Source organism: Mustela putorius, unplaced genomic scaffold (genome assembly GCF_011764305.1).
Source record: "Mustela putorius furo isolate JIRA1106 unplaced genomic scaffold, ASM1176430v1.1 tig00000054_pilon_pilon_pilon, whole genome shotgun sequence".
NCBI classification, from domain to species: Eukaryota; Metazoa; Chordata; class Mammalia; order Carnivora; family Mustelidae; genus Mustela; species Mustela putorius.
In genome coordinates this window covers 206,927-234,025 of record NW_025421262.1, presented here as the reverse complement: position 1 = coordinate 234,025, position 27,099 = coordinate 206,927, and the positions used below count along the sequence as shown (strand labels likewise).

The 27,099-nt window shown below is 41.8% G+C and overlaps 1 protein-coding gene across 3 annotated transcripts in view; it reads left to right on the top strand.

Annotated features, from left to right (window-relative positions):
* The window catches only part of LOC123392103 (signal-regulatory protein beta-1-like), a 39,521-nt gene that overhangs the window by 6,924 nt on the left and 5,498 nt on the right, over window positions 1–27,099 (top strand). Inside the window, exons 4-6 of one of the 3 annotated variants that reach the window (XM_045080085.1) lie at window positions 339–677; window positions 4,484–4,591; window positions 6,372–7,146. In XM_045080085.1, coding sequence (XP_044936020.1) covers window positions 339–677; window positions 4,484–4,591; window positions 6,372–6,478 — 554 coding nt within the window. In that variant the 3' untranslated portion in view covers window positions 6,479–7,146. Of the gene's footprint in view, window positions 1–338; window positions 678–4,483; window positions 4,592–5,117; window positions 6,325–6,371; window positions 7,147–27,099 lie in introns of those variants that run through there. The other 2 variants (XM_045080145.1, XM_045080186.1) reach the window with 2 other exon arrangements.

The following is a 27,099-nucleotide window of genomic DNA, read 5'->3' as shown; positions in this document are numbered from 1 at the left end:
ATTGAGCACCTGCTGTACTACATGCCACTGTGTGCTTGGTGAGGTCATTTGTTTTGCTACAGTTATTCTGTTCCAAATGTATGTGTGGGGCTGAGTCTCTTGATTTCACTCATTCTTAGCCTATGAGGAGCCATCAATCCTTGCACACCTACTGTGTGCTGGGCACTGTGCTTAGGGATCTCATTCACATGCAAAAACTCAGTGTTTGTGCACCAGCTGCATGCCTAGTTCTGTTCTGGGTGACTCCCTTGCTGTGTGGGGGGACCTAATTTCTCGAGCCCCTCCCCCATGGCCCATCTGTTCCATGATGTGAGAGCTTCTGCCCTGTGCTGTTTCAGTTCCGCCCACCTTGGAGGTTTCCCAGAAGACCCTGTTAGGGGACCAGGTGAAGGTCACTTGCCAAGTGAAGAAGTTCTACCCCCAACGCCTCCAGCTGACCTGGTTAGAGAATGGCAACGTGTCCCGAACAGAAATGGCCTCAAGGGCCTCGAACCTCGTAGAGAACAAGGATGGGACCTTTAACTGGACAAGCTGGCTCCTGGTGAACTCATCTGCCCACAGGGAAGACGTGGTGTTCACCTGCCTGGTGCAGCATGACGGGCAGCCCGCGGTCACCAGAAACCATACCCTCGTGGCCTCTGCCCACCAGACGGACCAGGAAACCCATAATACCCAGGGTGAGGCCTCAGTGATCCTGCGCAAGGATTCTTGCTCCCTCTTTCCTCACCTGACCACAATTAAGTCACCATGCCTGTCCAGACACCCCCTTCCCGCTGTTATTTCCCACCTAGCATGGTCTCTATTGCTTCTATACTTTTCCATCATCACCATGGAAAATGTGTGCACTTGCCACTCTGAAATTCGAGAAGGGACCCTGAAGACCTGGAGTTTTGTATCTTGACCAGGCTCCTGGGTGACTGTGTGTTTTCACACCTGGGATCTCTTCTCTCCCTTTATTTGTGACAGCAGACTAGCAATAGTCATGATCGCTCAAAGCACATTCACTTTATGCCAATTCCAATTCATTTTTGGTCTCCTTTACTGCTTAACCAACCCTCTGACTTAGAATTTTACAGAAGGGACTCAGGGAGCAATGAGGGACAGATGGAGAATATTTTCTGCCCTTAGGCCGGCTGAGGAGCTAAGCTATTCCAGGGAAACCTGAGTCCGTGAAGATGGACCAGCAACCTGTTAAAAAAGGGGCGGGGGATTAAATATGGCAGGGGAGCATTGTCCCAAAAACTACAGAGGCCCCTTTCTACAACTAAAACAATCCTTATTTCTCTCTCGTGTAACATCAAGCCAGTTTTCCAGGAGTCTTTGTTCCAGAAGATCTTTCAAAGGTCCATGTTCCTTCTAACATGCCCAATGACATTGTCCTCTTGCCTGGGTCAACACTGGGCCTCCGAGGGTTCATGTCACTGCTGCCCAGGAGACTAGAGATAGGAAGGGGAAAAGAAACGATTTCCCTTAAAACTAGAGGTATGCAGAAGTTGTTTAATTGTGTCCACTAATGACTTAGTCATGGATCCACATCCAGCTCCAAATGGAGTCCATGCTTGTGTGGTCATGTGACTAGTGACATGGTTCCTTCTATAAAACCAGTACTATTACACTCTTAGTAAAATTAGCCGTAATTCCTAGTATCATCTAAAATGGAGTATATATTCCAATTTTTCCAAAGCTGCTTCTATTAACTTTATTTTGTGGACCTAACTTGGTTTTAATTCAACCTGTAAATGCTTCAAAGATATTTCCTATGAAACATCTGGGTCTCCATGATTCTTTTGTTGCTCTGAATAGAATCTGAATAGCTAGGTCTACTCAAATTCTTCATTTCATATTGGATGCTTGTGGTAGGTTGAGCTTTTGAAAAATTCAGTCTTTTTCTCTGAGTTGTCCGATTTCTACACATAGAGCTTCTCATAATATTACCTAGTAATCCTTGTGGTGTCTGTTGGGTCTCCCATTTCATCTCTGATATTGGAAATGTGTCAATCCTCATTTTTTTTCATTATCACAACTGATGGAAGTTTTTCAAGTTTATCAGTCTTCTCAAAGAACCCACGTTCATTTCAGTGATATTCTCTATTGTTCGTTGTTAATTTCTTTGCCTTTTCTCCTCTTTTTTTATTTCCTTCTCTTGCTTTGCGCTTATTTTGCTCCTCCTCATTTTTTTCTTTTTTTCTTTTTTTTTTTTTTTGGAATGGGAAAAACATTATCAAGTCTAGACTTTTCTTTGTTCGAATACCACAGCTGGGCCTCCTCTGGGCTTGGGACATTGGGAGTGTGGACCCAGGATACCTGGTGTAGGTTCCTCCTCCAGAATGGAAGCAACTAGCCCAGTTGCCTTCCTCTTCCACCTTTCAGAGCCCTCCATGGGTGGACCTCACATGAATTCCAGGGGGCAGGCTTCTACTGAGCCAGGAGAGGTGGGAGAAATAGATGAGTCTGCACCATCTCCTGCCCTTTCCTGTGTGTGGTGGAGGTGGGAGGGGAAAGGCATAAGGGGATGTGCATTTGGGCGTGGAGATTTTTCTCTTTTGTCTCCAGAGATTCTGCAGTTTGGGCATTGCTCTTCAAGGACTACCAAGAGCCAGTTTTCCATAGAATCTACTGTCCTTTTGTTGTTTTTCCTTTGGGTTGAGAGGCTATATTTGGAGATGAGTAGTTAAGCCTCTGTCTTGTACTCAGCAGCCCATTACAAAGTGCCCAGAGGGCTTTGAAATGTTCAGCCCCATTGACCCTATCCCACATCTCAGTATCCATCTCCCATATTTCCATATCAGGGCCCTACTCCAGCACAGTAGGTGCAGTGTAGCTGAGAATTCAGCTCTCTGTAGCACTGATACTCTTATGTTTATGTTGGACGCAACTGTGTTCTCAGCTTTTTCTGCCCTCCAGCTCTAGGAGGTAAGAGTCTGCACTGTTGCGAAGTCCCCTGACATTCACACATAACCTTTCACATGTGATCAGTCTTCACTTTGCACTGTCTTTCTCCGAAGGTTAATGCCAAGCAAGAGCCACCCAACCCGTAGTTCTTGTAATTATTACATCATCAGAATGCCAGAATACTCCCCTCCTCTGCTTACACCAGCCCAGGTCACCATGGTGAGGTTTCAGCAGTGACAAGGGCAGGGCAAGCCAACACCTACCCTGCTCTAACTCCCACAGGGCTGGGGGCCTCATGACCAGCTTGCAGAAAGAGACCCCCGTCCAAATGGGCCCATTAGAGTTGGCTTTCCAGACCCCAACCAAATAAACTCCACACATCAGGTGACCCAGGAAGGAGACTCTCAGATGATAAGAGAAGAGAGAAAGCTCACTGTGGTTTGCTGCCCGATTCACCTGCATGAGAGAGCGAAGGAAGTAGGACTGGCAAAGAGAGATGTTGACACAATTCAGGATGGCAAGACTCAGCCTCAGACAGAGAGCAAGCAAGCTGCCTGCTCTTTGTGAGTTGTTTTAAATGGAGAGGAATGGTTTACCCTCTGTACCCTCACTTCCTCAAGCCTTCTACTGCTAGCTCCCCTCTAGAAACAGGTACAAACATGGCCAATTTCTTTCAACTCAGAAAAAGTCCAGCAGCCCCAAAGCAGAGACCTGACATCCTCTAACATGCTAGGGCAAATATGCTGAGGACCTACTCCTTCTTTTAAGATTACTCTATATATTCCCCCAAATATGTGGATTTTTAAAATTCAAATATAAAAACAAAATGGGTCATTGTATAAAGTAAAAAAATCGGAAGCTGTCCTTCCAGATCAACAGTCTATGTCCAAGAGACAGACGTCGGCTGAAAGTGGCAATGGGGTTCAGGTGGCCTGATGGTGTTTGAAACTCTCCATTAGACCCCATTTCCTTGATTCCCCAGGATATTGTCTAGCCAGCAGGTCTCCTGAGGTCAGGTCATCCTGCGGACTCCCTCCTCACCTCTGTACATGGGAGTCATCCATGTGCACCGAGCAAAACAGAACAGCCTTGCCCCTCAATGACCGTGATATCTGTTCTCACTCTTTGAGGCCGGGCAGACATTTGTCCCTATGGCCCAGAGAGTTTGGCTTTTTCCTGGTCCAAAGACAAGGTCTCAGAGTCATCCTGCAGGCCATCAGTGAGGGGGTTCCCTGGGTCTGAGCCACTTCATCTCTCCACCCTCTGTAAACTAGGAGCCTGTTGGCTCATCAGAAAGAGGCTGTGTGACCTGCCCCACTGGGTGTGATGACCAAGTCAGTAAACCAAACTTACCTGTTGTGGAGTGCTCGTTCTCCCCACCTCTTCCCTCAAGAAGGACACTTGGCAGTAAGAAAGGGGTGAGTGAGGTGATGAATGTCTAACCCCGAAATCTGCCTTGAGCAGGGGAAGAATTTATGAGCTTCAGAGTGTTGATAAGACTGAGTCGCTTCAGATAGTGTAAGTGGAGGACCCAGGGAATGGACTCCAGGGTGCCCCACTCTGATGATGCTTCCTATCCCTTCTTTTCCAGAGTCAAGGCCATTTACTCCATTCCTGATGGCTCTCACCCTGGGCCCGAAGCTGTTGCTGCTCATCACTGTCTCTGCTATCTATGTCCACAGGAAGCAAGCACCCGATTGTAAGTTATGGGTCAGGGAGAGCAGGCACAGTTAGTTCCAGAAAGAGCCACGTCAGGAAAAGGGGAAGCCCACAGGTCACACAGGGTCAGCTCCCACCTGCAGTAAAGAGCATGTGACACACCTCCCTTGATACCCTCGGGAGTCTCAGGGGTCCAGGCTCCCTGAGGGGGGAGGGGGCATTTAGCCTATAAAATATGGGCAGGGTCAATGGCTGTCAAAGAGTGTGGACAGAGTCCTAGGGATTCTGGGAAGGAAGTGGGCAGAGAAGCTGAACGACAGGCAGCTGGGTGGGAGGATCACTTGGAGAGCATCACTAGATAATGGAGAACTGAGGCTCCTTTGGGCACAAGACGTCTGTGTTTAGAAGAATCCTGACATGTACCATAGGGCTGCTCTGAAGATTTTTTCCAATCTGATCCTTTGTGGGAGATACTGGAGGGGATGGAGAGAGGGGATCAAGCCCTAAGGGAGGGAGGCTTAAGTGGCAGAGTCCTCTAGCAGGGGCTGCCTGTCCTTTCACAACAGGTGTCCCAGGAGGAAAATAGCACCAAGGACATAAGAAACACGTTGGGAACATTTCTTGAATGTTGTGCCCATAATCAACTGTGAACATGGGTCCCACAGCTCCTCCCTTTCTCTCCTACTACATGTCACCCTCAGTTTCTGCTCCTTCAGTCCTTGAGGGGTGCAGCCAAGGACAAGGAACATTGAGAAGCTTCCCAATTCTGCCCCAAATACCTTGCTTCTTCCAGAGACTCACCTGCCCACAGTCCCTTCTTCTCCTTCTCACAATCCTTGATGACCTCAGAGCTCGGTCTTAATACCAAGTCCTCAGAGGGGCCGTGGGAACTTGCTCTGGGGACTGATGCATGGGTATCTGCCTAAATAGGAGAAAAGAGTCCCACCTACACATACCAGGTGTCTCTCATTCATCATCTGGGGACTGTGGGCATGGACTGCATGCTTACATCCATGTTCTTGGGAGTTATTTCTGCCAACCCCCAGACATTCTAGGCTTTGTGAGGTTCTTCACTGGGTCTTAAATAAAATGAATCTCCTCCTCGTTTGAAGAAGAGAAATGATTCTCTTTCCTCTTTACCTTCATGTCCTACTCCTTAGTCCCAAGGACAAAACACCCTCCTCCTTGTGATGGGAACACTAGCTCTTCTGTCACCTTCTTTCTTCCCAGCCCCACTGCTCATGTACATGAGCTGGCAGTCCAGAAGTCTGGAGCCATCCTTGGTTTTCTTACTTTATATCCCATATTCAATTCTGCCTTCAGAATGCTGTGTGCAGTGGCCTGATGGTAAATGTGAAGCAGTCTACTCAGGGAAAGGAAAAATATCCTGATTTGTAGTACTTGTAGACTTCCGTGGTGTCAACACTCCCAATGTGACCAATGACAAGCTAACAGTGTCTATCAACTGTCTTATAAAATTCCTGAGAAGCTCTCAAGTGTGAGTGCAAGCCTCCTCCCAAAACCAGTGAGCTCCACCCAGACTCTGTACAATGCTTACCCCAAGCCTGCTCCCTGGTCCTGGCCAACAGCACTCCTTCCTGGACCATTCTTTGTCTCTTACAGCTCTCCAGTTTCAGCTACAGTGATTCTATGGCAATGGGGTCAAACTGTGTCTTTCCTCTGCTTCTTTCCCCAAAGATCTGCATGACGCTCTCTCCCTCTCTTATTTTCTGTTTAAACATCACCTTATTAAAAAGTACCTTTCATAAACCACCCTGTATAAAATATTAATTCCTTTCTCTCACTCTGTGTTCCCACAGCTCATAACCTAATTAAACTACAGAGGGAACACCTGACAAATACAGTCCAGCCACATCATCACGAGTTCACCAATAGTCATAAACCACGGCCAGAGTATGCTCCCTGATATAATGTGATGAAAACAACACTTTTCCTCTTGTGACCTTCCTCCCCAAACCACTGCCCCAGTCTGTGTATGAGAAAAGCATTCGACAAATTGCAATGAGGGACATTCCACCATATACCAGTCCGAGAAGCTCTCACAGCTGAGAGGAGCCTAGAGAGACATGACAAGAAAATGTAATGTGGTATCCTGCATGGAATTCTGGGACAGAAAGGGACATAGAGTGAAAACTAAGGAAATCTCTTCTGGACTGAATACTTGTACCTCTCCAATGCTCATGGGATTTGGAGGTGGGGACTTTGCAGATAATAAGGTCATGAGGGTAGAATCCTCATGAAAAGGGACCAGACAGCCACCTCACTCCATCCACCAGGTGAAAATACAAGTAGTTGGCAGTCTGCAACTTCAAAGAGAGATCTCATCACAACCCAACTATCATGGCACCCTGATCTCAGACTTCCAGCCTCTAGGACTATGAGAAATAAGTTCCTGTTGTTTCAAGGCATCCAGCTCACGCTGTTTTATTATAATGGCTGAAGATAAGACAAGATCAAACTATGGATTTTGGTTAATAACAATGCTCCAATATTGGTTCACTAATTATAACAGATGAAACAAATTACTGTAAAATGCTATAAGGAGGAGAAACTGTATGCACCTATATATTGGAACTTTGTGTGATTGTCTCAGTTTTTCTCTAAATGTAAAACTGTTCCAAAAATGTAACCTTATTCTATAAGGTTGACATTCTATAAGGCTGACATCTATAAGGTCTACATTCTATAAGGTTGACATTCTATAAATGTCAACATCTTGTCCTCAGCTGGATCTCTGCCTCTTGCACCCCCTTGGAGAGCAATTCAAGGAAATGTGTGGTGGGGAGATGTCTGCGTTTCTATACCCAGATTTTATGTTACTTCATAGGTCTAAGGTTCCTCTTCCTTTCTCTGTCCTCTGTCCTTGCTAGAGCTCACTCCAATGCCTGGCATTCAGAGATCCCAGAACAACCTGCTTCTCAGTCCCCCATGATATTCACTCTATATATTTTCAATTAGTGAAGCCCAGGTTAGATCAGGTGGAGTCAGGGAACTCTGCATGCTTGAGGTAGGGTAGCTTTAAGACCTCAGTGGTGGATGAAGCTAATCCATGTCCTGTGCCCAAGCAATTGAGGTGGATAGGGCTCTGCAGATGGTGGTGCATTCTGTGATACACCAGGCCTCAGGAGATAGCCCTCAGCTGTCAGCCTGCTTTGAGATGGACTCAGGTGAGGAAATCCCCCATGCCCAAGGTCAAGCCTGGGACCTTGCCACATCTAGTGTCTCATCAACATGGTGATGGAGCCCCTTCCATCCTCGAAGACAAAAATAATCACCACATCAAAAACTCTAACCTTATTCCACACCATGTCTTTGAGCCTCTACATCAGCAAGAGTGCAGCTTGGTGAGACTGGGATGGGATGAGCCTCAGGAATGAGCACATGCTTGTGGATTCCATAAGCTCTGGGAATCCCAAGCAACTGGCCCAGTAGCATCTCAGCGTGTGGCCCCCTTGCATGTCCATTTGGTAATCTGAAAAAAAAGTGATAAAAGTCCCATGGTCATTCTTTCATCATAATCCCTTTCCTCTGATATCATGGAGGCAGGGAGTGTCTTCTCTCCTCCGAGCATGGAGTCCTGGGCATCCCCAGGACAGCGTTCAGACAGAGAAGGCTCCAGGGGCCACCACAATGCCTGTCCCTGCTTCCCCACTGTGCCCATCTCTGCCAACCCTACTTCTTCTTCTTCTTTTTTTCTTTATTTAATTTATTGTCAGTGTAACAGAATTCATTGCTTATGCACCACAACCAGTGCTCCATGCAATATGTGCCCTCCATTATACCCACCACCAGGCTCACCCAACCTCCCACCCTCCTCCCCTTCAAAACCCTCAGATTGTTTTTCAGAATCCATAGTCTCTCATGGTTCATCTCCCTCCAAATTTCCCTCAACTCCCTTCTCTCCATCTCCCCATATCCTCTGTGTTATTTCTTATGCTCCACAAATAAGTGAAACCATATGATAATTGACTCTCTCTGCTTGACTTATTTCACTCAGCATAATCTCTTCCAGTCTTATCCATGTTGATACAAAAGTTGGGTATTCATCCTTTCTGATGGAGGCATAATACTCCATAGTGTATATGGACCACCTCTTCCTTATCCATTCATCCGTTGAAGGGCATCTTGGTTCTTTCCACAGTTTGGCGACCGTGGCCATTGATGCTATAAACACTGGGGTACAGATGGCCCTTCTTTTCATTACATCTGTATCTTTGGGGTAAATAGCCAGCAGTGCAATTGCAGGGTCATGGGGAAGCTCTATTTTTAATTTCTTGAGGAATTTCTACACTGGTCTCCAAATTGGCTGCACCAACTTGCATTCCCACCAACAGTGTAAGACGGTTCCCCATTCTCCACATCCTCTCCAACACATGTTGTTTCCTGTCTTGCTAATTTTGGCCATTCTAACTGGTGTAAGGTGGTATCTTAATGTAGTTTTCATTTGAATCTCCCTGATGGCTAGTGATGATGACATTTTTTCATGTGTCTGATAGCCATTTGTATGTCTTCATTGGAGAAGTGTCTGTTCATGACTTCTGTCATTTTTTTGACATGATTATCTGTTTTTTGTGTGTTGAGTTTGAGAAGTTCTTTATAGATCCTGGATATCAGCCTTTTGTCTGTACTGTCAGTTACAATTATCATCTCCTATTCCATGGGTTGCTTCTTTGTTTTGTTGAGTGTTTCCTTTGCTGTGCAGTTGCTTTTGATCTTTAAGAAGTCCCCAAAGTTCATTTTCACTTTTGTTTCCTTTGCCTTTGGAGACATATCTTGAAAGAAGTTGCTGTGGCTGATATCAAAGAGGTTACTGCCTATGTTATCCTCTAGGATTATGGTGGATTCCTGTCTCACATTGAAGTCTTTTATCCATTTCAAGTTTATTTTGTGTATGGCATAAGATAATGGTCGAGTTTCATTCTTCTACATATAGCTGTCCATTTTTCTCAGCACCATTTATTGAAGAGACTGTCTTTTTTCCACTGTATATTTTTTCCTGCTTTGTTGAAGATTATTTGAACATAGAGTTGAGGGTCCATAAATGGGCTCTCTACTCTGTTCCACTGGTCTATGTGTCTTTCTTTATGCCAGTACCATGCTGTCTGGGTGATCACAGCTTTGTAGTAAAGCTTGAAATCAGACAACGTGATGCTACCAGTTTTTTTTTTTTTTTCAACATTTCCTTAGCAATTCGGGGTCTCTTCTGATTCCATACAAATTTTAGGATTGTTTTCTCTAGCTCTTTGAAAAATACCAGTGGAATTTTGAACAGAATGGCATTAAACGTATAGATTGCTCTAGGCAGTATAGACATTGTCACAATGTTTATTCTTCCGATCCAAGAGCATGGAATGGTCTTCCATCTTTTTGTGTCTTCTTCGATTTCTTTCATGAGTGTTCTGTAGTTCCTCAAGTACAGATCCTTTACCTCTTTGGTTAGGTTTATTCCCAGGTATCTTATGGTTCTTGGTGCTGTAGTAAATGGAATCGATTCTCTAATTTCCCTTTCTGTGTTTTCATTGTTAGTGTATAAGAAAGCCATTGATTTCTGTACATTGATTTTGTATCCTGCCACATTACTGAATTGCTGTATGAGTTCTAGTAGTTTGGGGGTGGAGTCTTTTGAGTTTTCTATATAAAGTATCATGTCATCTGCGGAGAGAGAGAGTTTGACTTCTTCATTGCCAATTTGGATACCTTTTATTTCTCTTTGTTTTCTGATTGCTGTTTCTAGGACTTCTAATACTATGTTGAACAAGAGTGGTGAGAGTGGGCATCCTTGTCATGTTCCTGATCTCAACAGGAAGGTTGTGAGCTTTTTCCCATTGAGGATGATATTTGCTGTGGGTTTTTCACAGATATATTTTATGAAGTTCTATCCCTCTACTTTGAAGCGTTTTAGTCAGGAACGGATGCTGGATTTTGTCAAATGCTTTTAATGCATCAATTGAGAGGACCATGTGGTTCTTCTCTCCTCTCTTATTGATTTGTTCTATCACATTGATTGATTTGCAAATGTTGAACCATCCTTGCAGCCCAGGGATGAATCCTACCTGGTCATGGTGGATAATCTTTTTAATGTGCTGTTGGATCCTATTGCTAGGATCTTTTGAGAATCTTTGTATCATATTCATCAGGGATATTGGTCTGAAATTCTCCTTTTTGGTGGGGTCGTGGCCTCATTTGGGGATCAGGGTAATGCTGGCTTCATAAAAAGAGTCTGGAAGTTTTCCTTCTGCTTCAGTTGTTTGAAACAGCTTTGGGAGAATAGGTATTATTTCTTCTTTGAAAATTTGATAAAAACCCCCTGGAATCCATCAGGTCCTGGGCTCTTGTTTCTTTGGGAGGTTTTTGATCCCTGCTTCAATCTTGTTACTAGATATTAATCTATTCAGGTTGTAAGTTTCTTCCTGGTTGTTTTGGAAGCTTATAGTTTTCCAGCAATGCATCCATTTCATCTAGGTTGCTTAACCTCTTGGCATGTAACTGTTGATAATAATTTCTGATTATTGTTTCTATTTCCTTGGTGTTAGCTGTGATCTCTCCCTTTTCGTTCATAATTTTATTAATTTGGGCCTTCTCTCTTTTCTTTTGGATTAGTTTGGCCAATGGTTTATTGATCTTATTGATTCTATTCAGCTTCTAGTTTCATCGATGCATTCTACTGTATCTCTAGTTTCTATCTCATTGATTTCTGCTCTAATAAATATTATTTCCCTTCTTGTGTGTGGAGTTGGCTTAATTTGTTGTTGATTCTCCAGTACTTTAAGGTGTAAAGAAAGTTGATGTATTCTGGATTTTTCAATTTTTTTGAGGGAGCCTTGGATGGCTATGTATTTCCCCCATAGGACCACCTTTGCTGTATCCCATAAGTTTTGGACTGAAGTGTCTTCATTCTCATTGTTTCCATGAATTGTTTAATTTCTTCTTTGATCTCCTGGCTGATTCAAGCATTCTTTAGCAAGGTGGTCTTTAGCTTCCAGGTGTTTGAGTTTCTTCCAACCTTTTCCTTGTGGTTGAGCTCCAGTTTCAAAGCACTGTGATCTTAAGATGCAGGGAGTAATCTCAATCTTTTCGTATCTGTTGAACCCTGATTTGTGACCCAGTATGTGGTCTATTCTGGAGAAGGTTCCATATGCACTCGAGAAGAATGAATATTCTGTTGTTTTAGGGTGGAATGCTCTGTATATATCTATGAGGTCCATCTGGTCCAATGTGTCATTCATGCTCTTGTTTCTTTATTGCTTTTCTGCTTGGATGATGTGTCTATTACTGAGAGTGGTGAGTTAAGATTTCTTATTATTAATGTATTCATATCAATAGGTCTCTTTATCTTGATTAACAGTTTTCTTATGTAATTAGCTGCTCCCATATTGGGGGCATAAATATTTACAATTGTTAGATCTTCTTGGTGGTTAGTCCCTTTAAGAATCATGTAGTGTCTTTCTGTATCTCTGACTAGTCTTTAGTTTAAAATCTAATTTATCTGATATGAGAATCACTACCCCAGCCTTCTTCTGAGACCCATTGCCATGAAAGATGCTTCTCCATCCCTTCACTTTCAGTCTGGGTGTATTCTTGGGTTCGAAATGGCTCTCTTGTAGACAAGGTATGGATGAGTCCTGTCATTTTATCCAATCTGCAACCCTGTGTCATTTTATTGGCACATTTATGTCATTCAAATTGAGAGTGATTATTGAGATATACGTTTTTATTGACATCATGTTACCTGTGAAGTCTTTGTTTCTATAGATTGTCTCTATATATTTCTGTTCAATGATATTCTTAGGAATTTTCCTCTTTTATAGTACCCCCTTAATATTTCCTGCGGTGTTGACCTGGTGGTAACATACTCTTTTAAACCTTTCCGGTCTTGGAAGCTCTTTATCTCTCCATCCATTTTGAATGTTAGTCTTGCTGGGTTAAGTATTCTTGGCTGCATGTTCTTCTCATTTAGTGCCCTTAATACATTTTTCCAGCCCTTTCTGGCTTGCCAGGTTTCTGTGGACAGGTCTGATGTTATTCTAATGGGCTTTCCTCTGTATGTAAGGAATTTCTTTGTCCTAAATGCTTTCAAGAGCTTCTGTGTACAATTATGATTCATCATTTTCACTAGCAGGTGTCTTGAGGTCTTTCTAGATTCTATGATCTTGGGGGGAAATCGTTCTGCCTCTAGCACAGGAATGCTGGTTCCATTTGCAAGATTGGGAAAATTTTCATGGAGAATTTGATCAATTATATCTTCTATTCTTCTCTCTTTCTCCTCCCCCTCAGGGATTCCAATAATTCTGATGTTGGAACGTTTCATGATGGCATTTATTTCCCTAATTCTGTTTTTGTGGCTTCTAAGCTCTTTGTTCCAGGCTTCCTCCTGATCCTTTTTCTTTATTTGTTTGTCCTCTAGATCACTAATTCTATCTTCTGTCTCAGTTACCCTAGCTTTTAGAGAATTTAGATTAGATTGGAACTCATTGAGATCATTCTGAACATCATCCCTGGTGGCTTTCACTTCTGCTCTAATCAGTCCATTTTGTCATCCATGGCTTTCTTCAACCTAGCTATTGCCTGGATAATTGTTAGCCTGAATTCCCTTTCCAACATATTGTCTATGTCCATACCCATTAGCTCTGTTGCAGAAGGTCCAGTCTCTGAACTTTTTCTTCTGTTGGGCATTCCTCCTTCTACTCATTTTGGTGGGAGATGGCTGAACAGATGTGTAGCTGAATGTATCAACCATGGTGCAGGAAGGGGGCACCCTGCAATGCTTCTGAGGAATCAAGAGTCCCCATCCAAAAGAAAGAAAAAAGAAAAAAAAAGGGAGAGAGAGAAACAGGAAAGAAAGAAAGAAAGATAAAATAAAAGAGAAGGCCCAGCCCAAATGCGCCCCAAGGTAAGATTTATGAAATATACCAACAAAAACAGACAAACAAAAAGACCGACAAAAGTAGATGACAAGAGAAATAAAATAAATATATAAAAACAAACAAAAAAGAGAACCTCGTCAAAAAGAACCCCAAGTATAAGATTTATATACTACCAGGACAAAAGCAAATACAAAGAAACACTGGTGGAAGAAAAAAAATGGGAGAGTGGTTGTAAATTCTCAGTGTGGGCGAGAAAGGTTATTTCGATTCTTCCTGGATGTATCTTGATATCTTTGTTAAAGGACTCAATTTTCCTAAGATAAAGGGGGATTAAAAACTGGTTTACCTATAGGGGTATCGCCCTCGACCTGCAAGGACGACAAGAAGCCCCAGTTCAGATGGATCTTCTCTCTCTCTATTTCCGCAAGTCTACACACTTATATACGTTTACATGACCAATCAGCGAGCAGGGTACAGGAGGGAGCGAATCAGGCTATGCACCTAAATGAACAACTTCGCTAGCAACCAATGCTGCTTACTTCCTCTTTGGGTGTTCCGCTTAGTCTCACGAGGCAATCCTAACCTGGCAACTAGCCAGGCACCATCTTTTAATGGCAGTGGCCACCCTGGCCAGGGGCCTGCCTCTGACATCTCCCTCTTTTTTCTATTATGGCAGGGATCGTGCCTGTCTTAGGTTGTCAGTGGCGGGGAATATTGTTACCCGTCATCAGACTGCAGATATCAATGATCTGCGTCCTGTCTTAGGTTGGTATATTTCCCCCACCAATCTTACCCGTCATTGACTACCAATCCAGCATACTTAGCCACACTTGGGGGGATGTTCCAGCCTTGATGGCTAACAAGGCCTGTACCATGGCTTGCTGTTGCCTAGGTTGCTGTCGCCTCCAAATTTGCAGTTTTCTTACAAGTAGAATCAAGCCCACTACGAGAATTGTCATCAGACCAATTACGCTAGCCCATTGTTTCGTAAAGGTTAACACATCTTGCAATGTTTTGATTATCTCTGGGAGGATTGCAAGCTCAACTCTGGTGTTATTTATCCTTGTTATGCCTAGTAGCAGGTGCTGAGTGTAGTTTTGGAATTCTGCAGACTAATTCCCCCACAAGTATTGGGAGAACTGTCGGGAGACATTCTGTAAGTCACTCATATTAGTATAGGCTATGGGAGTTACACAAATTGCCGGGAAGGGTGCTATACATCCCAGTTCCAAAAGGCCCCCAATATGTCCACTTGTTCTTGAACCAAATCCACTCTCTGGTTGACTATCAGGATTCCTGCTTGCAGATGTGCATTGATCTGAGTCTGTGTTTGAAGGGCAGCCGCCGTTCCTTCTGCAAGGATGTTCACAGCTTCCGCAGTGGGTATAGTTGCAGCAAGCGAGACTGCTGCTGCCGTGGCAGGTGCTGTAGATATAGCCAATGCTGTCACAACGGCGAGATTTTGTGATACCAAAATCTCTCTTCTTTCTGGATAGCACCACCGGTAACTTGTCCTCTGGAATGGAAACTGGGATAGGAACATGAGTAGGGATACGCATAATCACAGCCAGCTTGAAGGCTGTGACAGTCCAGCACTGGGAAAGATAGCAATTCTTAGTGCAATTCAACTTATCATTCAGCTTGCTAGCATTTGTTACAAGGAAAAGGAACGGTGGCGAGACGCATATGGGAGTGGGCTGATAAGTAATATTATTGGGACAGGACACATTAACTGTTGTCTCAAAGGTACTAGAGCCACTTTGTTTATAAGAACAGTTAAGGAATTTGCCACCATTTAACATGGACACTGCTGAGATATCAGTACATGCTCCTAGCAAGTTACAGACCTGCCATGCATCAAAGGGAGAGGAGGGATTGCCTTGCTTAGGGTTTTGAAAAGAATAATTGTACCCTGTAAAGGTATTATTTTTATAAGTAGGAAAGCGTGGAGTGAATGTAAACCTATGCATTTCATTGATGTAAACTGAGCGCAAGGTACTCTGACATCCAGACCACTCCGGTGGCCATACCTTGTTATTGGTGCACCTGGGCAACTTAAAAGGTTGATATGGCCCTGAGGCATTAATAGGTTTCACAGGGGCCAAACCCTGGATCATAGGTGGTCCCACTGAGGTATGTTTAGCCAGCCTTCATCTGGGAACCATGGAGCCGCCTTTTCCACTGTATTCAATAAGGCCCGAGCAGTTTTTGCTTTTAGTGGAGTTCCATTGGCTTTCAGCAGGTCTTTTAAAGACCCTTCCAACTGCACTTTAGATACTTCAGATCCCATTATGAACACACAGACAACAGACGCGGACGTTAAAGACACTAACATACACATTAACTTTTTACAAACATATACTTCAGTCAACCTTTACTCCCCGCTTTACCGCGGAATTCCCACTTTTGAACATGGCCTTTACTCCCCGCTTTACCGCGGAATTCCCACTTTTGAACGTGGCTAATGTCCCCGCTTACCTGCAGATTACCTTGCAAGAATCCTTTATGCGTTCCCGGGTGCCAGCACCATTTATCGCCCTCGACCCGCAAGGACTAGAAGCCCCAGTTCAGATGTATCTTCTCTCTATTTCCGCAAGTCTACACACTTATATACGTTTACATGACCAATCAGCGAGCAGGGTACAGGAGGGAGCGAATCAGGCTGTGCACCTAAACGAACAACTTCGCTAGCAACCAATGCTGTTTACTTCCTCTTTGGGCATTCCGCTTAGTCTCACGAGGCAATCCTAACCTGGCAACTAGCCAGGCGCCATCTTTTAATGGCGGAGGCCGCCCTAGCCAGGGGCCTGCCTCCGACAGGGGTAGCATTGATTGGGGAAAGGTATTATCTTGAATCTTAACTCTATGAATATGAATATGAATATGAATTACGAATATTAAAAAAGAATAAACTAAAATAAATTAATATTTAAAAAATTTAAAAATAGAAAAGCAAATGAAAAACGTAAGCATATATGTTAAAAAGTTCAGGTTAAAAGATTATTGTGGAATTTGATGTACTGGACATCTCAGTGTGATGGCAAATAGGTTAAAAAGTTATATATAGGGGGAGGAGTCAAGATGATGGAGAAGTAGCAGGCTGAGATGACATCAGGTAGCAGGAGACCAGCTAGATAGCTTATCTCAACATAGCGAACACCTACAAATCCAATGGGAAATCGAAGAGAAGGGCAACAATTCTAGAAAAAGAAAACCCGTCACTTACTGAAAGGTCGGACCTTCAGAGAAGTGAGTCTGAAGCGACGGGAAGAGGGGACTGCGGGGGGAGGGGCCAGCTCCTGGCAAGTGGTGGAGCAACAGAGCACAAACTCAGGACTTTTTTTTTTTTAATTTTTTTATTTTTTATAAACATATATTTTTATCCCCAGGGGTACAGGTCTGTGAATCACCAGGTTTACACACTTCACAGCACTCACCAAAGCACATACCCTCCCCAATGTCCACAATCCCACCCCCTTCTCCCAAACCCCCTCCACCCAGCAACCCTCAGTTTGTTTTGTGAGATTAAGAGTCACTTATGGTTTGTCTCCCTCCCAATCCCATCTTGTTTCATTTATTCTTCTCCTACCCACTTAAGCCCCCATGTTGCATCACCACTTCCTCATATCAGGGAGATCATATGATAGTTGTCTTTCTCTGCTTGACTTATTTCACTAAGCATGATACGCTCTAGTTCCATCCATGTTGTCGCAAATGGCAAGATTTCATTTCTTTTGATGGCTGCATAGTATTCCATTGTGTATATATACCACATCTTCTTGATCCATTCATCTGTTGATGGACATCTAGGTTCTTTCCATAGTTTGGCTATTGTGGACATTGCTGCTATAAATATTCGGGTGCACGTGCCCCTTTGGATCACTACGTTTGTATCTTTAGGGTAAATACCCAATAGTGCAATTGCTGGATCATAGGGCAGTTCTATTTTCAACATTTTGAGGAACCTCCATGCTGTTTTCCAGAGTGGCTGCACCAGCTTGCATTCCCACCAACAGTGTAGGAGGGTTCCCCTTTCTCCGCATCCTCGCCAGCATCTGTCATTTCCTGACTTGTTGATTTTAGCCATTCTGACTGGTGTGAGGTGATATCACATTGTGGTTTTGATTTGTATTTCCCTGATGCCGAGTGATATGGAGCACTTTTTCATGTGTCTGTTGGCCATCTGGATGTCTTCTTTGCAGAAATGTCTGTTCATGTCCTCTGCCCATTTCTTGATTGGATTATTTGTTCTTTGGGTGTTGAGTTTGCTAAGTTCATTATAGATTCTGGACACTAGTCCTTTATCTGATATGTCGTTTGCAAATATCTTCTCCCATTCTGTCAGTTGTCTTTTGATTTTGTTAACTGTTTCCTTTGCTGTGCAAAAGCTTTTGATCTTGATGACATCCCAATAGTTCATTTTTGCCCTTGCTTCCCTTGCCTTTGGCATTGTTCCTAGGAAGATGTTGCTGCGGCTGAGGTCGAAGAGGTTGCTGCCTGTGTTCTCCTCAAGGATTTTGATGGATTCCTTTCGGACATTGAGGTCCTTTATCCATTTTGAGTCTATTTTCGTGTGTGGTGTAAGGTCCAATTTCATTTTTCTGCATGTGGCTGTCCAATTTTCCCAGCACCATTTGTTGAAGAGGCTGTCTTTTTTCCATTGGACATTCTTTCCTGCTTTGTCAAAGATTAGTTGACTGTAGAGTTGAGGGTCTATTTCTGGGCACTCTATTCTGTTCCATTGATCGATGTGTCTGTTTTTCTGCCAGTACCATGCTGTCTTGATGATGACAGCTTTGTAATAGAGCTTGAAGTCTGGAATTGAGATGCCACCAACGTTGGCTTTCTTTTTCAATATCCCTTTGGCTATTCGAGGTCTTTTCTGGTTCCATATAAATTTTAGAATTATTTGTTCCATTTCTTTGAAAAAGATGGATGGTACTTTGATAGGAATTGCATTAAATGTGTAGATTGCTTTAGGTAGCATAGACATTTTCACAATATTTATTCTTCCAATCCAGGAGCATGGAACATTTTTCCATTTCTTTGTGTCTTCCTCAATTTCTTTCATGAGTACTTTATAGTTTTCTGAGTATAGATCTGTGCCTCTTTGGTTAGGTTTATTCCTAGGTATCTTATGGTTTTGGGTGCAATTGTAAATGGGATTGACTCCTTAATTTCTCTTTCTTCTGTCTTGTTGTTGGTGTAGAGAAATGTAACTGATTTCTGTACATTGATTTTTATATCCTGACACTTTACTGAATTCCTGTATAAGTTCTAGCAGTTTTGGAGTGGAGTCTTTTGGGTTTTCCACTTATAATATCATATCATCTGCGAAGAGTGATAATTTAACTTCTTCTTTGCCGATTTGGATGCCTTTAATTTCCTTTTGTTGTCTGATTGCTGAGGCTAGGACCTCTAGTACGATGTTGAATAGCAGTGGTGATAATGGACATCCCTGCCGTGTTCCTGACCTTAGGGGAAAAGCTTTCAGTTTTTCTCCATTGAGAATGATATTTGCGGTGGGTTTTTCATAGATGGCTTTGATGATATTGAGGTATGTGCCCTCTATCCCTACACTTTGAAGAGTTTTGATCAGGAAGGGATGCTGTACTTTGTCAAATGCTTTTTCAGCATCTATTGAGAGTATCATATGGTTCTTGTTCTTTCTTTTATTGATGTCTCCCAAATCACATTGACTGATTTGCGGATGTTGAACCAACCTTGCAGCCCTGGAATAAATCCCACTTGGTCGTGGTAAACTCAGGACTTTTATAAGTCTGCTCCACTGAGGAACATTGCTCAAGAGGCTAAACCTAGGTGAAGCCCACATGGGGTCAGCATAACCCCAGGTCCCGTGGGATCACAGAAGGACTGGGGGTTTCTGAGTGTCACAGAGCTCACAGGTATTAGAGCAGGGAAGCCGGCTACTGTGATAAAGCTGAGGAGTGAGCTCTCATCTCGGGGTTACCTTGAACCAGGCACAGGCTGGTTAAGCTTGGAGTGCACCCAGAGGCCACAGAGACGGAAGTGACCAGGCGCTTTTCTCCAAGTGTGAGCGACTGGGCACTTTTCTCCAAACGCGACCAGACACTGGGGAGATGGGAGCAATTGAATGCTTTTCTCTGAGGGCGCACTGAGGAGCAGGACCCTGAGCTCTTGGCTCCTCCGGGCCGGAGATTGGGAGGCCACCATTTTCATTCCCGTCCTCCAGAACTCTACAGAAATCTTTCAGGGAACAAAAGCTCCTGAAAGTGAATCCGAGCAGATTACTTAGCCTGGCCCCTGGTAAGGGCAGGGCAATTCTGCCTGGGGCAAAGACACTTGAGAATCACTACAACATGCCCCTCCCCCAGAAGATCAACAAGAAACGCAACCAAGACCAACTTCACTTACCAAGGAGAACAGCGGAATTCCAGAGGAGGAGGAAGCAAAGCAAGGAATTCATGGCTTTCTCCCCATGATTCTTTAGTCTTACAGTTAATATAGATCTTTCTTTTTTCTTCTATTTTTTTTAATTTTACCCTTTCCTCTTTTAACTTTTTTAAAACTAGTTTATCTTAACAATATCTTACCAAATATATTAATTAATTAATTAATTAATTAATTTTTTGAACCTTCATTATTATAGTCATACTTTATCCTCCATTGTATCTAACTCTATTTTTTGTATATACATATTTTTTCTTTTTTTAATATTTTTTCCTTATTTGTTATCCTTTCTTTTCTTTTATTTCTTTCTTTTTTTCCCTTTTCTTGTTTATCCTCTTTCTCCCTCCCATGATTTTGGATCTCTTCTGATTTGGTTAAAGCACATTTCCCTGGGGTCTTTGCCACCCTTTTAACATTTTATTTGCTCCTTTATATATTCTTATCTGGACAAAATGACAAGGCAAAAAAACTCACCACAAAAAGAGGAACAAGAGGCAGTACTGAAGTCTAGGGACCTAATCAATATGGGCATTGGTAATATGACAGATCTGGAGTTCAGAATGACAATTTTGAAGGTTCTAGCCGGGCTCAAAAAAGGCATGGAAGATATTAGAGAAACCCTCTCTGGAGAGATAAAAGCCCTTTTTGGAGAAATAAAGGAACTAAAATCTAACCAAATTAAAATTTAAAAAGCTATTAATGAGGTGCAATAAAAAATGGAAGCTCTTACTGCTCAGATAAGTGAGGCAGAAGAAAAAATTGGTGACATAGAAGACCAAATGACAGAGAATAAAGAAGCTGAACAAAAGAGAGACAAACAAATACTAGAACATGAGGAGAGAATTTGAGAGATAAGTGACACCATAAGATGACACAACATTTGAATAATTGGGATTCCAGAAGAAGAAGAAAGAGAGAGCGGAGCAGGTATACTGGAGAGAATTATTGTAGGGAATTTCCCTAATATGGCAAAGGGAACAAACATTAAAATCCAGGAGATGCAAAGAACGCCCCTCAAAATCAGGAAAAATAGGTCCACACCCCGTCACCTGATAGTAAAATTTACAAGTCTTAGCGACAAAGAGAAAATCCTGAAAGCAGCCCAGGAAAATAAATCTGCAACATACAAGGGTAAAAACATTAGATTGGCAGCAAACTTATTAACAGAGACCTGGCAGACCAAAAAGAACTGGCATGATATATTCAGAGCACTAAACGAGAAAAACATGATCACCAAGACAGCATGGTACTGGCATTAAAACAGATCTAACAATTTAAAATATCGATGCCCCTAATATGGGAGCAGCCAACTATATAAACCAATTAATAACAAAATCAAATAAACACAAGGACAATAATATAATAATAGTAGGGGACTTTAACACTTCCCTCACTGAAATGGACAGATCATCTAAGCAAAAGATCAGCAAGGAAAGAAAGGCCTTAAATGACACAGTGGGACAGAGGGACATTACAGATATATTCAGAACCTTCCATCCCAAAGCAACAGAATACACATTCTTCTCTAGTGCACATGGAACATTCTCCAGAATAGATCACATCCTGGGTCATAAAATCAGGTCTCAACTGATATCAAAAGATTGGGATCATTCCCTGCACATTTTTAGACCACAATGCTCTGAAGCTAGAACTCAATCATAAGAGGAAATTTGGAAAGAATCAAATATACGGGGACTAAAGATCATCTTTCTAAAGAATGAATGAATCAACCAGGAAATTAAAAAAGAATTGGAAAAATTCATGGAAAGAAAGTAAGAAAAACACAATGGTTCAAAATCTGGGACACAGCAAAGGCAGTCCTAAGGGAAAAAAAAAATGTAGCGATACATGCCTTTTGTCAAAAAACAAAAAAGGCTTCAAATACACAACCTAACACTACAACTATAGGAGCTGGAGAAAGAACAACAAAGAAAGCCTAAATCCAGCAGGAGAAGAGAAATCATAAAGATCGAAAGAAATCAATGAAATAGAAACCAAAAGAACATTAGAACAAATTAAAGAAACTAGGAGATGGTTCTTTGAAAGAATTAATAATATTGATAAACCCCTGGCCAAACTTACCAAAAAGAAAATAGAAAGGACCCAAATAAATAAAAACATGAATGAAAGAAGAGAGATCAGAACCAACACCAAAGAATACAAACAATTATAAGAACATATTATGAGCAACTATATGCCAGCAAATTTGACAATCTGGAAGAAATGGATGCATTCCTAGAGACATATAAACTACCACAAAATGAACCCAGGAAGAAATAGAAACCTGAACAGATCCATAACCAGTAAGGAGATTGAAGTCATCATCAAAAATCTTCCAACAAATAAGAGCCCAGGGCCAGATGGCTTCCCAAGGGAATTCTAGCAAACATTTAATGAAAAATTAATTCCTATTCTCCTTAAAATGTTCCAAACACTAGAAATGGAAGGAAAACTTCCAAACTCATTTTATGAGGCCAGCATCACCTTGATCCCAAACCAGACAAGGATCCCATCAAAAATGAGAATTACAGACCCATATCCTTGATGAACACAAATGTGAAAATTCTCACCAAAATAGTAGTGAATGGATCCAACAGTACATTAAAAGGATTATTCACCAAGACCAAGTAGGATTTATTCCAGGGCTGCAAGGTTGGTTCAACATCCACAAACCAATCAATGTGATACAATATATTAATAAAAGAAAGAACAAGAACTATATGATACTCTCAATAGATGCTGAAAAAGCATTTGACAAAGTACAGCATCTTTTCCTGAGCAAAACGCTTCAAAGTGTAGGGATAGTGGATACATACCTCAATATCATCAAAGCCATCTATGAAAAACCCACCGGGAATATCATTCTCAATGGAGAAAAGCTGAGAGCTTTTCTGCTAAGGTCAGGAACATGGCAGGGATGTCCATTATCACCACTGCTATTCAACATAGTACTAGAAGTCCTAACCTCAGCAATCAGACAATAAAAAGAAATTAAAGGCATCCAAATCGGCAAAGAAGAAGTCAAATTATCACTCTTTGCAGATGATATGATACTATATGTGGAAGACCCAAAAGACTCCACTCCAAAACTGCCAGAACTTGTACAGGAATTCAGTAAAGTGTCAGGATATGAAGTCAATGCACAGAAATCAGTTACATTTCTTTACACCAACAACAAGACAGAAGAAAGAGAAATTAAGGAGTCATTCCCATTTACAAATGCACCCAAAACCATAAGATACCTAGGAATAAACCTAACCAAAGAAGCAAAGAATCTATACTCAGAAAATATAAAGTATTCATGAAAGAAATTGAAGAAGAAACAAAGAAATGGAAAAATCTTCCATGCTCATGGATTGGAAGAACAAATATTGTGAATATTTCTATGCTACCTAAAGCAATCTACACATTTAATGCAATCCCTATCAAAATACCATCCATTTTTTTCAAATAAATAGAACAAATAATCCTAAAATTTATATGGAACCAGAAAAGACCTCGAATAACCAGAGGAATATTGAAAAAGAAAGATAAAGTGGGTAGCATCGCAATTCTAGACTTTAAGCTTTATTACAAAGCTGTCGTCATCAATACAGTATAGTCCTGGCACGAAAACAGACACATAGATCAATGGAACAGAATAGAGAGCCCAGAAATAGACCCTCAACTCTATGGTCAACTAATCTTCGACAAAGCAGGAAAGAATGTCCAATGAAAAAAAGACTGTCTTGTCAACAAATGGTGCTGGAAAATTGGATAGCCACGTGCAGAAAAATGAAATCAGACCATTTCCTTACACCACTCATGAAAATGGACTCAAAATGGATTAAGGACCTCAATGTTAGAAAGGAATCCATCAAAATTCTTGAGAAGAACACAGGCAGCAACGTCTTCGACCTCAGCTGCAAGAACTTCTTTCTAGGAACATTGCCAAAGACAAGGGAAGCAGGGGCAAAAATGAACTATTGAGATTCCATCAAGACCAAAAGCTTTTGCACAGCAAAGGAAACAGTTCACAAAACCAAAAGACAACTGACAGAATGGAGAAGACATTTGCAAACCAAATATCAGATAAAGGGCCAGTATCCAAAATCTATAAAGAGCTTAGCAAACTCAACACCCAAAGAATATATAATCCAACCAAGAAATGGGCAAAGGACATGAACAGACATTTCTGCAAAGAAGACATCCAGATGGCCAAAGACACATGAAATAGTGCTCCATGTCATTCGACATCAGGGAAATACAAATCAAAACCATAAGATACTTGGGAATAAACCTAACCAAAGAGGTAAAGGATCTGTACTCAAGGAACTACAGAACACTCATGAAAGAAATTGAAGAAGACACAAAAAGATGGAAGACCATTCCATGCTCTTGGATCGGAAGAATAAACATTGTTAAAATGTCTATACTGCCTAGAGCAATCTATACTTTTAATGCCATTCCGATCAAAATTCCACCGGTATTCTTTAAAGAGCTGGAGCAAATAATCCTAAAATTTGTATGGAATAAGAAGAGATCCCGAATCGCTAAGGAAATGTTGAAAAACAAAAATAAAGCTGGGGGCATCACCTTACCTGATTTCAAGCTTTACTACAAAGCCGTGATCACCAAGACAGCATGGTACTGGCATAAAAACAGACACACAGACCAGTGGAACAGAGTAGAGAGCCCAGATATGGACCCTCAACTCTATGGTCAATTAATCTTTGACAAAACAGGATAAAATATATAGTGGAAAAAAGACAGTCTCTTCAATAAATGGTGCTGGGAAAACTGGACAGCTATATGCAGAAGAATGATACTCGATCATTCTCTTACACCGTACACAAAGATAAACTCAAAGTGGATAAAAGATCTCAACATGGGACAGGAGACCATCAGAATCCTAGAGGAGAACATAGGCAGTAACCTCTTTGATATCAGCCACAGCAACTGCTTTCAACATATGTCTCCAAAGGCAAAGGAAACAAAAGTGAAGATGAACATTTGGGACTTCATTAAGATCAAAAGCTTCTGCACAGCAAAGGAAACAGTCAACAAAACAAAGAGGCAATCCACGGAATGGGAGAAGATGACAGTACAGACAAAAGGTTGATATCCAGGATCTATAAAAAACTCCTGAAACCCAACACACACAAAACAATCATATCAAAAAATGGGCAGAAGATATGAACAGACACTTCTGCAATGAAGACATACAAATGGCTATCAGACACATGAAAAATGTTCATCATCGCTAGCCATCAGGGAGATTCAAATTAAAACCACATTGAGATACCCCTTACACCAGTTAGAATGGCCAAATTTAGCAAGACAGGAAACAACATGTGTTGGAGAGGATGTGGAGAAAGGGGAACCCTCTTCCACTGTTGGTGCGAATGCAAGTTGGTGTAACCACTTTGTTGCTAGCACTTCTAATAGTACATTGGACAAGTGTGCTGAGAGTGGGCAACCTTGTCGTGTTCCTGATCTCAATGGGAAGGCTGCAAGCTTTTTCCCATTGAGGATGATATTTGCTGTGTGTCTTTCATAGACAGATTTGATGAAGTTCAGGAATGTTCCCTCTATCCCTATACTTTGAAGCGTTTTAATCAGGAACACATGCTGGATTTTGTCAAATACTTTTCCTGCATCAATTGAGAGGACGATGTGGTTCTTCTCTCTTCTCTTATTGATTTGTTCAATCACACTGATTGATTTGCATATAATCAACCATCCTTGCAACTCAGGGATGAATCCCACTTGGTCATGGTGGTTAATCTTTTTAATGTGCTGTTGGATCCTATTTGCTAGGATCTTGCTGAGAATCTTCGTATCATATTTATCAGGGATAGTGGTCTGAAATTCTCTTTTCTGGTAGGATCTTTGCCTGGTTTGGGTATCAGGGTAATGCTGGCCTCATAAAAAGAGTCTGGAGGTTTTCCTTCTGCTTCAATTTTTGGAAACAGCTTCGGGAGAATAGGTGTTATTTCTTCTTTGAAAGTTTGGCAGAATTCCCAGGGAATCCATAGGTCCTGGGCTCTTGTTTTTTGGGAGGTTTTTGATGACTGCTTCAATCTCATACTGGCATTGAAAACAGACACATAGAACAGTGGAACAGAGTAGAGCACCCATTTATGGGCCCTCAACTCTATGGTCAAATAACCTTTGACAAAGCAGGAAAAAAGTACACAGTGGAAAAAAGACAGTCTCTTCAATAAATGGTGCTGGGAAAATTGGACAGCTATATGTAGAAGAATGAAACTCCACTATTATCTTACACCATACACAATGTAATCTTGAAATGGATAAAAGACCTCAACGTGAGGAATCCACCATAATCCTAGAGGAGAACATATGCAGTAACCTCTTTGATATCAGCCACAGAAACTTCTTTCAAGATATGTCTTCAAAGGCAAAGGAAACAAAGCAAAAATGAACTTTGGGGACTTCATCAAGATCAAAGGCTTCTGCACAGCAAAGGAAACACTCAACAAAACAAAGAGGCAACCCATGGCATGGGAGATGATATTTGCAACTGAAAATACAAACAAAAGGTTGATATACAGGATCTATAAAGAACTTCTCAAACTCAACACACACAAAACAGATAATCGTGTCAAAAAAATGGGCAGAAGACATGAACAGACACTTCTGCAATGAAGACATACAAATGACTATCAGACACATGAGAAAATGTTCATCATCACTAACCGTCAGGGAGATTCAAATCAAAACCACATTAAGATACCATTGCCCTTCAATGGACGAATGGATAAGGAAGATGTGGTCCATATACACTATGGAGTATTATGCCTCCATCAGAAAGGATGAATACCCAACTTTCGTAGCAACATGGACAGGACTGGAAGAGATTATGCTGAGTGAAATCAGTCAAGCAGAGAGAGTCAGTTATCATATGGCTTCACTTATTTGAGGAGAATAACAAATAGCATGGAGGACATGGGGAGTTAGAGAGAAGGGAGTTGGGGGAAATTGGAAGGGGAGGTGAACCATGAGAGACTATGGACTCTGAAAAACAATCTGAGGGGTTTGAAGTGGCAGGGGGTGGGAGGTTGGGGTACCAGGTGGTGGGTATTATAGAGGGCACGGATTGCATGAAGCACTGGGTGTGGTGCAAAAATAATGAATACTGTTATGCTGAAAATAAATTAATTAATTAAAAATAAATAAATAAATAAATAAAAATAGCAGGTTAGTTAAAAAAAAAAAAAAAAAGATACCA